General features: G+C 47.3%; 4 protein-coding genes across 5 annotated transcripts; 1 reads left to right on the forward strand and 3 right to left on the reverse strand.

Moving 5' to 3' along the window:
- Positions 1-70: 70 nt before the first annotated feature.
- On the reverse strand, positions 71-1,658 carry SPPG_05324. Of its 2 annotated transcripts, XM_016753543.1 has the most exons (7): positions 1,383-1,658; positions 1,205-1,280; positions 1,022-1,143; positions 847-959; positions 705-783; positions 383-643; positions 71-317 (listed from the first exon to the last, which is right to left on the reverse strand). In XM_016753543.1, exons 2-7 carry the CDS (start codon positions 1,263-1,265, stop codon positions 183-185), a joined length of 771 nt encoding a protein of 256 aa, XP_016607990.1. In that variant the 5' UTR covers positions 1,266-1,280; positions 1,383-1,658; the 3' UTR covers positions 71-182. The 2 variants fall into 2 exon arrangements, with proteins under 2 accessions (XP_016607990.1, XP_016607991.1); XM_016753544.1 differs by having other exon boundaries at positions 1,205-1,658.
- Positions 1,659-2,333: 675 nt separating this feature from the next.
- SPPG_05325 (uncharacterized protein) lies at positions 2,334-6,152 on the reverse strand. Its single transcript, XM_016753545.1, has 15 exons — positions 6,050-6,152; positions 5,295-5,967; positions 4,650-5,230; positions 4,431-4,595; positions 4,206-4,374; positions 4,061-4,147; positions 3,752-4,002; positions 3,607-3,692; positions 3,401-3,539; positions 3,200-3,332; positions 3,075-3,142; positions 2,883-3,018; positions 2,740-2,825; positions 2,586-2,678; positions 2,334-2,522 (listed from the first exon to the last, which is right to left on the reverse strand). Exons 1-15 carry the CDS (start codon positions 6,113-6,115, stop codon positions 2,514-2,516), a joined length of 2,742 nt encoding a protein of 913 aa, XP_016607992.1. The 5' UTR covers positions 6,116-6,152; the 3' UTR covers positions 2,334-2,513.
- Positions 6,153-6,286: 134 nt separating this feature from the next.
- On the forward strand, positions 6,287-9,211 carry SPPG_05326 (uncharacterized protein). Its single transcript, XM_016753546.1, has 12 exons — positions 6,287-6,425; positions 6,529-7,139; positions 7,203-7,280; positions 7,347-7,389; positions 7,447-7,514; positions 7,579-7,651; positions 7,712-7,821; positions 7,882-7,992; positions 8,057-8,098; positions 8,156-8,210; positions 8,274-8,666; positions 8,727-9,211. The coding sequence occupies exons 2-12, from the start codon at positions 6,711-6,713 to the stop codon at positions 8,930-8,932; spliced, it is 1,608 nt and encodes a 535-aa protein (XP_016607993.1). The 5' UTR covers positions 6,287-6,425; positions 6,529-6,710; the 3' UTR covers positions 8,933-9,211.
- An 854-nt stretch (positions 9,212-10,065) lies between these two features.
- SPPG_05327 (glycosylphosphatidylinositol-alpha 1,4 mannosyltransferase I) lies at positions 10,066-12,338 on the reverse strand (the record flags this gene model as incomplete). Its single annotated transcript, XM_016753547.1, has 6 exons — positions 11,557-12,338; positions 11,216-11,501; positions 11,041-11,151; positions 10,558-10,980; positions 10,401-10,500; positions 10,066-10,343 (listed from the first exon to the last, which is right to left on the reverse strand). Exons 1-6 carry the CDS (start codon positions 12,294-12,296, stop codon positions 10,066-10,068), a joined length of 1,938 nt encoding a protein of 645 aa, XP_016607994.1. The 5' UTR covers positions 12,297-12,338.
- Between the last annotated feature and the right edge of the window lie 4 nt (positions 12,339-12,342).

Consider the following 12,342-nt stretch of genomic DNA (forward strand, 5'->3'; position numbering starts at 1 on the left):
GATTTGGTCATCAACTTGCCCGACGACTTTTAACTTCATCCATTCCAACATGCCGACAAAGCCCAGAGAATTGTGTTGAAAGAAATCTCAAAAATGTGTATGTATTCCAGATAATCTGCAAAATATGTACTTTCTGGTTATGAAATATACAACAGATATGCGAAAGGCCAAATAATCCCTGCTCAAAGGGCAAACGAGATACCGCCCGTTGCATGCAAGTTTTGTCCGGTGAACCACGTAGACTGAGGACTGGCAAGGAAAACGACCGCGGCTGCCACATCTTCCGGTTTCCCTAACCGCTTGAGCGGGGTTTGTTGCTAACAAAAGTAACCGAGCTCGTAAGATTCACAGTCATTAAGAATACACCAGCAAGGATACCAACCTCCCATTGCTTCAATTGTTCCTCCGGATTCGTCCGTAGCATATCCGTGTCCGTGGTTCCAGGAGAAACCACGTTGACTCGGATACCTTTTGGTGCAAGTTCGACAGCCAGTGCCCGAGTGAGAGCTTCAACACCGCCTTTGGACGTAATGTAAGAGGCGACATTTGCAACAGGGGTCTTGGTCAAGCATGTCGAAATGTTGATAACGGATGAATCAGGACCGAGGTGGGGAACAGCTGCTTGTGTTAAAAAGAATGGGCCCTGGAAAATATAATCAACCTTTAGTATCCTTTGCCATTTTTTCTTTATTATCTCGGATTACCTTCAAATTGACATCTAGGACCCGATTGTACTCTTCCAAGGTAACTTTTTCAAAATCCTTGCCATCGTAAATTCCAGCACTATGTCGACCAGCGTTAGGATAAAGGATGCCATATCAGGTCCTGGCTCGGCTGCCAACGCACTTGTTGACCACAATGTCCAGACGGCCCAGCTGCTGAACGGTCTCTTCCACAATCCGCTTGGCATCGTCGGGATTACCGACATTGCCCTGGACAGTAATGGCTTTACGCCCCCCCTTGCAGTCACGCAAAATCAGTAAACTGCTCGGTTGGCGTGCGATGTATATCATATTCTAACCTTTATGATACTCTCAGCGACCTTGAGAGCATTGGGCTTGCTTCCGATATAATTGACGGCAACCGAAGCACCGCAGGCGGCTAGCTCTTGGCAAATAGCTGCTCCAATTCCCCTTGATCCACCTAATGACATGCAACTTGTGAGTCTGAAAATATAATTGACAGCAGGTCTGCCTATATGTACCGGTGACTAGGGCAACCTTTCCAGACAGATTGATAGACGGCTGGGCGATGGAAACGGGCATGTTGGTGGTGGTTAACTACAAGTGTAGAACGTCTTTCAGATACAGGAAGGGCAAGACAAGCTGCTTGGGTCTTTATGCGGATGTGGGATGACAAATAATGCAGATTAATTGACGTACAAAAAACCCTTATTTTCCTTTGATCTCCACAACCATCTGCAGATTAAACATGTGCTTTAGACTCCAGCAGAGTAGGAAGTCATACAACGAGAGTCAGAAACTTTTGAATAGTCCTGACTAATGACGGATATGCCAGCCGCGGCTTCCCGGTCCTTTTGAAATCAGACCGGATGCATTTGAAATTGAGGGCTTTTTTTACCCTTCAAAACGTGCATCTCAAAAAGCCTTTTTACACTGCCCGTTTGTTTGGAGGAATCGAACAGCCCATTCGTTGTATTCATTGTGACGTGGTTTTTATTGTAGGGGATTGTGTTTAGCGCCATAGCCATAGCGTATTTTAGATCGCCATATCGCGTGGCTTTGAAGCAGCTGCAAACCCCTGGTAGCCATAGGGCGGACTCACAGGTCCCTTTGATATCCGCAACATCTGTCAAGCGGTACTGGTTCCGCCCTGGATCAGCGGCATGTCCTTACTTGGAAGGATGATTTCGTGAGTGCAATGATACCTGGCGTGTCGGCGACCGTTGGCATTAACGACGTGATAACGTCTGAACAGGAGAAATTTAACTGGGGATGGCTTGCTTCCACCCGTCAGAATCAGATGAGGACACTGTAATTGCAGAACTGTTGTCCTCATCAATCAAGCCCATTGTTACTTGCAATGACCATCCATTTGTTAGGCAGAATATGTCAGACAGAATACAAAGGACAGATTGTTAAATTCCAGCAGGGCGCATTATGACTTCTCATGGCGAGAGAGAGATAGTCTCCTTGTATGGAGATCGCCCGCAAAGGAACCCAAGACCGCATACTGATTACTCTCACCCGTTCCCCCTCAGCCGAAACGAGCTATGCTCCTCCAAGCAGGCAACATTGCACCAAAAGATCATATCTCGCAATGAGACAAACCCCAATAAAGCGTCCCGAGTTTTCCAACCTTTGCGCAGCTAGTGTTCACAGAAGGATGGATGGAGGCCAGGAAACTTTTTGGGTGAAAACAAGTAGGCTTATAGGCTGGACGTCCACCCATCTTGAAAACACTTCGACCGACCAACATATAAATTCTTATTACTAGCGAACCGAGGTTTAATATCTACCCAAGTTTTCGTGTATGGTTTACTTTACGATACATTAATCATCCTAACCAGAAGCATCATCAGTGACAATCTCAATGTTTCGCGTAAAAACCTATACTTGACTTACCCACTCATCATCGTCCACTCCCTCCATCTCATCCTGGGGTAGCTTTTCTTCTTCAGCATCCACCCGAGCTCGCTCAAACATTTGTTGCATGCTCTGTGAGCGGGGAATTCAGTTGACATAAATGCAGCAAAATAGGGAATGACACTGGACATACAGCGGCCGCCCTCTCGGATTCAGATTGCTCCTGCTCCAACACCTGTGCGCGTCGCTCGACTTTGACTTCAACGGGCGCCTGGGATACTGTGGAAACGAGAATTGGTAGAGTTTCTCTCACATGTTACCCCAAAGAAACCATACATGAAATCATGTCGGATGGAGCCAGATTAATAAAGTCAGCAATTGCTTTTTCTCCCTTGAGCCATTCATCAATGTCCAGAAGTGGTTTCTCCACATCCCGAGTTGGAACGTAAATGTCGTCTTGGAAATACTCTTTCTGTAACCGCATTTTACATCAATACGTACAGCGAAAGTCGTCCGGTTTACTCTTACCTTGAGCCGCGGTACCGTGAACGATATTGTTTCAATAGCGGACTGCGTGATGCGATATCCGTTTGCAACTGTTCGGTACTGCGTCAACCTTCCACTCAGCATTTACACACAACAATACTTCGCACCTTCGATCTCACGCACGTCACACGATCGCTTCGGCAGGAAGGACAAGCCTTGCTGCGTGCCGGGCGAATCAAATCTCGTCAAAAATATTGGACCATTGTCTGTTATCTCATAAATAAGCGTGTACGATTCTCCCTGTGAGTGAATCTTCAGCTTAGAGGCTTGCGTAAAATAGACCCATGTTAAGACACAGCAACACGCACCCGTCCCGTTAAATAAAGCACTGAGATGTCTTCATCATATATGGGAAGGAGGAGCGAGGGTGAGGTATCAATGGTAATGGAATGGAGTGGAAATGACAAGTTCTGTTCATCGTATATGTTGATTTCGCGTTGGCTGGCTCTATGAGTGCCCATGATGAGTCATTGCATAGTCTTACTCACGGATGCAGACCCAAAGAAACACGGACTTGCCGAATCCAACGGTCAACAGTCTACCAGTAGAACCCAACCAAAGCACTCTACACCCTTTGACTCCCTCGTGACTGGGTCCACTCTGAAAACATATCACGACTCAAAAACAATGTCAAACACATTAATACAACGATCACAGACCTGCAGCTCCTTCCCAGTCCGGGCATCAAATACACGTATAAACTTATCACGACACACAGTAGCCACTCTCTCTCCATCTAGTGTGAAAGCACAACCAAGAACCACATCCGGATGCGGTATTGTTGCAATCTCCTTTTGAGTTTTCAAGTTCCAAAGTTTCACGGATGGTGATCCTTGTTCTGGAGAGGCAGTCAACAAGAGATTCGAGACAGTGGGGTGAAAAAGGAGGAGACTGGTTCTATTTGTGTGGGCTTTGCAATCTCCATCAGTAATTATGGCAGATATAAAAGACGATTCCCACCAGTATACCTGTAAAGTAGAGCGACGGTTCCACAGCATCATCTGCGATTCCATCTTCAGCCACGGTCCAAATGCGCACTTTCCCGTCATCAGTAGCTTATTGCAAGTTGTAAGCAACTTATTTCGACTACGCGTTAGCATGCCAAACTCCAACCTGTCGCAAGACATTTTTTATCAAACGGATTCCACTTGAAATCCAGTAAGTCAGCTCCACATATTATGGCGGGAATCTTGTACGGTAGCCGGCCAGTTTTATTCGTAGGCCAAATGCCAACCCTCCCACCAGGACCCGCCATTGGAAATGCTAAAAGTCTTTCGTGTGCCTTTATCACGTATCTCAGAAAAATGAATTTCGCTAAACGACTCCGTTCACATGTACCTCCAATGCCGAGCTTTCCCCAGTCAAATTGGTGCTTAATCCCCTCAAATCTTCGTATTTAGGCTGACATTTCCCGCTCAGGAAGCGGTAGGCTGACTGTTTTGGAACAACGAACTTGGGCTGAGGTCTAGGAGTCGCATTGCTTTGAGACGGAGTCGGCGTGGCCTAATTTAAGATTAGTGTGCGGTTGGCAACTGGTTTTGTTACTTTGATACATACTGATTGCAAATCCTTGGCAGAAGATTCCCCAATGACCATTTTAGGCGTTGAAACGGAGGGCGTCGCGAGTGGGATAGATGCAACGACTGGGATCTTGTCAACGGACGGAAGTTTCTTTGGGTCCAAACTAACAAGGTCCGGAAGTTTCGTTTTACCACTCAGCCATTCGGAAGCCGTCAGAGGGGGAGAAGTGGATTTGGTATCTGGGAAGATATCCGAATGGAATTCAATATGCGATTTCCTTGGCACTGTCACAGAAATAGGAATAATAGCACTGCCGTCTGAAGCAAGGGTCAAAATACGATTCACTTCACATTCCATGACGTTTAGAGCTCGCTTGGGCACAAGAGTCGCGGCGGTATACACTGCGTTTGAGTTGTACGGAAGGGCACCGGGAGACACCGGGGACGATAGATCGTCTGTTTTGATTTCCCACCAGCGTATACTGGTATCCCCCTTGCCCGCAAGGAATAGCATACCGGTATCGCCATCATACAGGGGAGTAAGGATACCCGGCGACGTGTCAATTTTGTGCAAAGATAATGAAGACGACAGGTTGCGTGCATCCCATATGGCAAATTCTAATGGTGTGTACACGTTGATATGAGTAATTAATACAATCAAAAAACAATGATCCAGAACAACCTCGATCTCTTCGTTGGGAAAATCCAGTGCTCAAAATCAAATCAGAGCTGCCCAACCAGATCACTTTTGTTGGCTTTACGCCGGTATGGGCTTGACCTGACATTATAGCCGTTTCTGCACTACGCGGATCAAACACACGCAGTATATTATCTTTACTCGCGCTCGCAAGGAGGGAACCATCGTCTTTCCAGCTAATCGATTGAACAAAATCTCCTGCAATTATGGTGTAAGATGCCTCTTCCGCTCTTACGTCCCAGATTTTGATCTCTCCGAGCCCAGACGTTGTAAACAGCCCTTCGGATGTGGGGTGGAAGAGCATATTCTCAACGCGTCGCTCATGGCAGCGTCGCATAAATGTTGGACTCGACAAACTGTCGGTCAATCCGGTTTTCGGAACATCCCAGAATTTAACAGTACCATCATCTCCCGCCGTTGCTAGGACATCAGTATCTTTCCGCGTGTCCCATGGACTAAATTGGACTTCAGATATCATCCCAGAGCCTGCTTGCACAGTGGGTGCACCCGCCGCAATCTTGCCGGCATGTTTCAACGAAAGAACACCGACTGCGGTGCCAGAGGGTCCCGAGCGAAATGCAACGAGATCAGCGCTGGCATGGACCGGGGTGGAGTCGCCTGAGGTGTTTACATAGCCGCTGGGTAACGACCACCACTCCTATAGAACGGTGTGTTCGGGACAAACTATCAAAAAGCTTTCTCAAGCTTATACGAGCAACATTAATACACAGAAAACAAACCTCACGCTTTGCTGCAGACAAGACTGAATTCCTATATTTGCTTAGGTTCTGAAAGCGCTTGGACATGGCGGCGATTGCAGGCCAACTTTAGATGGCGTTGAAACAAGATGGTGCCAAGGGTTGTCGCTGGCCTAATGGCCAGTCGCGGTTATGGCACAGCCATCCATGCTTGTTGCTAGGCAGCACATGGCACAGCTCCGTGGGTCAGTTGGCGCTTTGGACCAACGTCCGCATTGCCCAATTGCCGATTTCTGTTTCTGCCATCGTTCCATAAGTCGCCCCAGGTGATTTCCGTTTTCATTTCCTTGCAAAGTAGTTGAAGGAAAGGCACAGTTGTTTGACGCATCTGGAATCTTTGCTGAATCCCCTCCAAGTGGTGAGTTGACGTACTGCAATGTCAGTCTTTAGTTTCTTGCAGTTGGAAGCAAGCAAGCAAGTTGACCAGTTGCGAACATGCACTCAACTTTGATTTCTGCTAGTTTCCATAGTCTTTGTAGTTGAACCGCACAAGGCAACAAATATTCAGTTATCGCTCGAGGGTCTTCGTGTCACCTACAGGAAGATACAGTTTTGCCCTGATGCACCCTCTGCATCCTTACACTGCTAGCTGAGCAACGTCAGTTATTCCCCGGTATCGAAGCGCCGAGAACAGGCGTAGGGCATGAACGGTGGATATCTCGCACATGGGGGGTTGGACCCGGCAGATGCAGACGCAGGACGAGGACAGTACCTCTATCGGACCGAAACTCAATCATCTGGCCGCAGCCGCAACAGCTTGGATGGGTCGGAGGGAGCGCCTTCACCAATAGGAACGGCGTTTATAGGGAGAGGGGCGTCCCAGAATTCATACTCGCGGGGATCTTTTCAAGACAGTTCTCACCGTGGCTCGATATCATCAGAAAGCTCAGGAAGGCAACGTTCACCACCCTTGCCCAATAGCACACCACAAAGCATGCCCGCTACAAAGCCAAGAGACGATGTTATCCCCTCCCTTCCTCCACCGACCTTAAGAAGCCCCCTCTATTCAGCTGATGCGATGGTATTGCTATTTCCGCACCTTATTGACGCCATCGCGGGTAGCTTACCAGCTGTATGTTCTCAAGTGGCATGCATTTGCTACCAGCAATGATTTTCTCATGCAGATTCCATATAGGATGCGTGGGAGTGGGCATCGACAGAAATTGCCGCACCTGTTATTTCCGTGAAAGAGGATGTCAAGGAAGAGAAGAAGGTATAATCCTTCAGCGGCATTGTAGTCGGGGATAATAGTAGTTTTCTGACTCACTTACATTGTTAGGCCCCCGAAACTGTGGAGTCAGTATTACAAAAGGATGGGAGAGGTGAGTGCTAATATATTCGGTACAGTGGGATATTTCAGAAATTTATACCAAATCCAGGGCATGTGGTGTGGAATATGGTGGAAACGGAACGAAATTACGTGTCACAGCTCGGAATACTGCAAAATGTGAGCCAAACTTGTAGTTGGATCTCCATAGGGTCCTCTCGTTGAAAGATCTATTGTTTGACAGATTTTTCGTCAACGATTATTGGATCAAGGGATATTATCTGAGACAGCGGTCAACCTTATTTTTGCGGGCATAGGTACGCGAGAGCTCGCAACGCCATCTGCGGCATCAATCTGAATATATCTGTTTTTTTCAGATGATCTGCATGTATTCCATTTGAAGTTCAGTGCCGAACTGGAGAAGCTTGTTGCAGTTGGGTCATGGTCTACCAAGGAGACACGAATTGGGGAGTTGTTTATTCGCTACGTACGTAGAGGGTTTGCGACCGCGACTGCAAGTGATCCTAACATTTCTTGGATTTTGCAGAAAGACGATCTGGTGCGGATATACACGAAATTCATTGACAGTTACGCTATGTCGCAGAAGCTTATGAAAAGGGAGGAGAAGGAGAATGCTGAGTATCAAGCATTCATGAAGGTATACGACGTGTTTCGGGTTGGTCGGATGCAGATCGGACGTCTTACTCCTGAGACATGTGTAGGATGCGGTGAAATTGAAGGAAACTGGTCGTCAGCAGCTGAAGGTGCGCTCTTGACCTTTCACTCTACACAGCTCGCTGCCTTGCTGATGCCTTTCATAGGATTTCTTCATTTTGCCTGTCCAGCGGACGGCGAGATACCATCTTTTGCTGAAAGGTATGCGCATATAGATGAATAAAATTCCAGTTTTGTATCTAAATAACCGCTGGCCTTTCAAAGATCTGAAAAAGCGAACAGACGAATCGCATCCCGATTACCAAGATCTACAAACTGCATGGGAGGCCATGAATGAACTCGCTGCATCCGTGAACGAAAAGAAACGCAAAGAAGAAGAGGCAACCGGTCTTTTCGAAGCATTCGAACAAACGAAAAATTGTCCTCCAACCCTCATCAAACACACACGTAAACTAGTCCTCAACGCGGACGTTGTGGACCACCGCACTGCAAAAGTTATGCATTTGTTTTTATGCTCGGATCTGCTCATGGTCACACATCCGATTGGAAAAGGAGTCCTTCCGTTCGGACGGGATAAGGCGGAACATCTGTACAAGTTTGTACGATGGCTGGATTTATTGGAGATTGAGGCGGAGTATATGGGCGGTCAAGGAGAAGGTGGGTCGTCTGCTGTGGGCATGTTTTCGAACACGAATTAAGCTCATTCACTATTTCTAGCATATCGAGACGTGGTAAAAGTCACCCATGATCCGAGCAAACGCGACCCGAGTGATTCCAGCACTCAGCCCCTCGAGCCTGGCGGATTCTCAATGCTCGTGAGATTCGAAGGAATGGACGCTACCAAAAATCGAAAAGATTTCTTAATGGCGATCCAGTCGGAGATCAAAAAGAATCAAGAGACGAGGAGAAAAGATGGGACATGAAGTCTTCTGTAGGGGATGTAGGGGATGAGGCCTCCTGCCGAGAAAATCCGCCGCATTATTTTGGCTGGTGCTTTACGCCTTTGGAAGGGTTTTATGGTTGCTGGTGGTTGAAAGGCGACCTTGGTGTTTACAGGACCTTAATCTTCGTATAGGGCTAGTCTTAGTCAGGTTCTTATGTAGTAGAAACATGCTCCAATTGACATTATAATTTTTGGAGCCCTCCTGACGGGATCCGCTGGGTTTTCCGATGTGAACAGAATGGGGAAGTCTTTCAACATGCGTAAATACTTAGTGTAGAGGTGACAGAAACTGGCACTAGCTACTACACCAGGGAATAAACCAGCGACAACTGGTTCGGAAAAGCTAACTCAGCTACTACTAGGCAATTATACACGCAATACGTAATGGTTGGTTCTAACCGGATAATTGCCCACCACCACACACGGTCCCTACTAGGCCTTGATCCAGAACTCTTGATGGCATTGAAGCCAGAGTCTTCGCAACATTGGGGAGGCTCACAAGCTGGAGGATGTTCAGTGACAAGGCTTGGAGACTAGAGAAAAAAACTGCATGTCAGAAGATGACCCGATGACAAGAAATGCAAGAAATGCCATCAATACATACCAACCAAGCTCAACTAATGTGGCAGCATAATAGTAGGTTTTGTTATCGGATCCGATTGGTTGCCGCTGGTTCTGATCACGGTTGCTGTCGGGCGGTCGAGGTCCTCGACACCACCACATCGGCGTTCTCATGGTTGACCGAGTCGCGATGAGGTTGCAATGTGGGCCGCTATGAGGTTGCAATGTGGGTCGCAATGAGCGTTTGTGCAGATGCTTCGAGTCGAGGATGGGTAAAGAGGAAAGAGGGAAAAGGCCCCCCTTTTATAGACCTTTGGCATGCGCCTCACCGCAGTTTAAAAAAAAAAAACATTACATGCATGCCACACCAATCTGAGCGATAGAGGGGGGTTCTGATTATGCGATATGATTAACCGGATTAATCCGGATAATAATGGGTCCTAGTGCCATTTTCAATCACCTCCACACTATGTATTCCAGGTTTTCCTGTTGTAAGTACTTATTCTGTAAAGAGCACAGCTCTGCCTCTGCTATATACCCTTTTCACAATATCTAGTCGAGGGAGTAAATTCTGAAAGTAGAGAGAAACTGTTCAACCTTATATAACCGACGTTTGCTGTGAGGTTCTAGCAGTACCTCAAACACCACCGCCAACTGATCCTCTCCTTTCGCCACAACCGCTAAGTAATATCTCACAGTCAATAGTGTGATGGCTTCGTTGATGATCAGGTCCGCGATATTGGAGAGAGGAATGAAGCGCGCAGTGGTCTGACCAAGTCTATTGCGGGTCTCAATTTGTATACCCAGAGTGCGAATGATGAGAAGTGATTCTATAAGCTTGACTTTATGAGTAGCATGTGGGCATTGGCAGGGCGATAGTAGATTACCTCGGTGGACACTCAACAGTCTGGTCAACACCCAAACTACGAGTATCAGAGCAAATGGTAGGGAAAACTGCCAGCGGCTGAGGGAGCCCCCAAGCAGGTACTGTTTGAAAGGTTAAGCAAAAAAGAATGGCGATCTATCCAGCACCATGGAACCTACCACGATAATTAAAATACCTGAGCATGTGGCTAAAAGGACCACGTCCAGGACACTCCAACCCGGATTTGCCTTCTTCACAACAAACTCAATTGCCCCTTCCCCCAATAATCGTTCTTCTAGGAGAAAGCCTCCATGAGAGTACGTGATGGTGTGCGGTCTTGGTTGTGATAGATCTGCACTGGTCGCTGAAGATGCGGGTTCTTCCGACGTGATGAGATCCGTACCCGAAGTGCTTAGAACAGGCTCGTTGAAAACCTGTCGAACATTCCCTTTCGCAAAAATCGGTTCAAATGCATGCGCCTTGATCATGCACGCCAATATTCCGGCATTAACAAGATAGAATATAGCACTAGCTGCCCAGAGCTCCCGAAACGTATTGTGCCCGAGGTGCTCCAGGCGAAATGCTTGGGATAGCCAGAGAGCCTGTAAAACGTGTATGAGCAATCAGCTCTTGCGTTGAGTCGACTGCACCCATATGCCGACCTGACCCGCAACCCAAAGAGACAAGAGTCCAATACCGAGTTTCCATTGATCTGCCACAAGGCGGCTGCTAGGCAAAATAATGGGTAGAAAACAGAGGTACCACATAAAATACTACATAGGAAAATGATCAGCACACGGAGTAGGATCCACAAGAACAGTCGATCCACCATCACACCTGAGAGGTACAAACTTTGTTCAACATAACAAAAGCAAATGTCTGCGCAAAGGTTGCGAATACGACATCTTTCGCGAGGACGGCCCCGACTACCGTTACTAGGCCAAGCTGTGGGGCAAACGAGAGGATTGAAATGATTCTTGAGATTAAGGGGCCGTTCAACACAGCAGATGCCGGTTCATGGGAAGAGAGGTACATGTGGTAGAAATACGGCGAAAAGTTGTGGCGGTGGTCTTTACGTGTGACGTGGTAGAGGTATGTTCCCTCAAGAAACTCATGACCATAACTACGGCGGGTGAGCTGAAATCCTCGTTCGGTTACAGAAGTGCAATACTACTCACATATAGTACATCAAGGCGGTCAGTGCAAAAAAAACACCTCCGCTGATGAAGCCGAACTCTAAGCGCTTCCAAGTGAAAAATGCCCTGACTCGCCGACCCACAGATGCGTTCCGGTACCTGTCCTGCGTCGCTGCTCTCCTCACATTATCAGTTGCTTTTGTCCTTTTTCCTTCCTCCCCCTCGAAATCGGAATCCAAAAATAACCAAAAAGGGACAGCATAAATAATAGGATAAATCTTAAAGTGTACGCCAATTCCAAACACGACGGCGCCTATTCGTCGCCATTTCTTTACAATCAACGCCCATAATACTGCCAACACTAACGCAGCAACTATACTCTCCGCATTTCCCCGCGTCGATATTGCGATAACGAACGGGTTGAGCATCCACACCGCTGCATACTTGCTTGCACGATGATCTCCCATACCGCGAGCAGTCAAGATCTCATGAATGAACCATCCTGCGACAAGATCACATATGCAAAAGAGAATTTTTCCCCATAACGGGTGAAGAGTTATATTTGGAAGTACCAGATAAGCGAGCAGCGGTGTGTAGCGGTAGGTCGCTCGAAGATAAGGTGACAACCCTTGAGAAATATATCGGGCTCCATCGGTGAAAACGAGGTAGTCAATATCCGTGAATTTGACAACGGGATGTCTGTCTTGGTAAGCGCCATAGATGAGGAACCCAGCGTGAAGTAGAATTGAAGCGAGGGTCAAAGTCTTGAAAGTTAATCCCATGGCCAGTCAAGTCCAGCGATCGGGCAGAGAGTTGCTGCCCTGCACT

The sequence above is a fragment of the Spizellomyces punctatus genome, assembly GCF_000182565.1.
Source record: "Spizellomyces punctatus DAOM BR117 chromosome Unknown supercont1.8, whole genome shotgun sequence".
NCBI classification, from domain to species: domain Eukaryota; kingdom Fungi; phylum Chytridiomycota; class Chytridiomycetes; order Spizellomycetales; family Spizellomycetaceae; genus Spizellomyces; species Spizellomyces punctatus.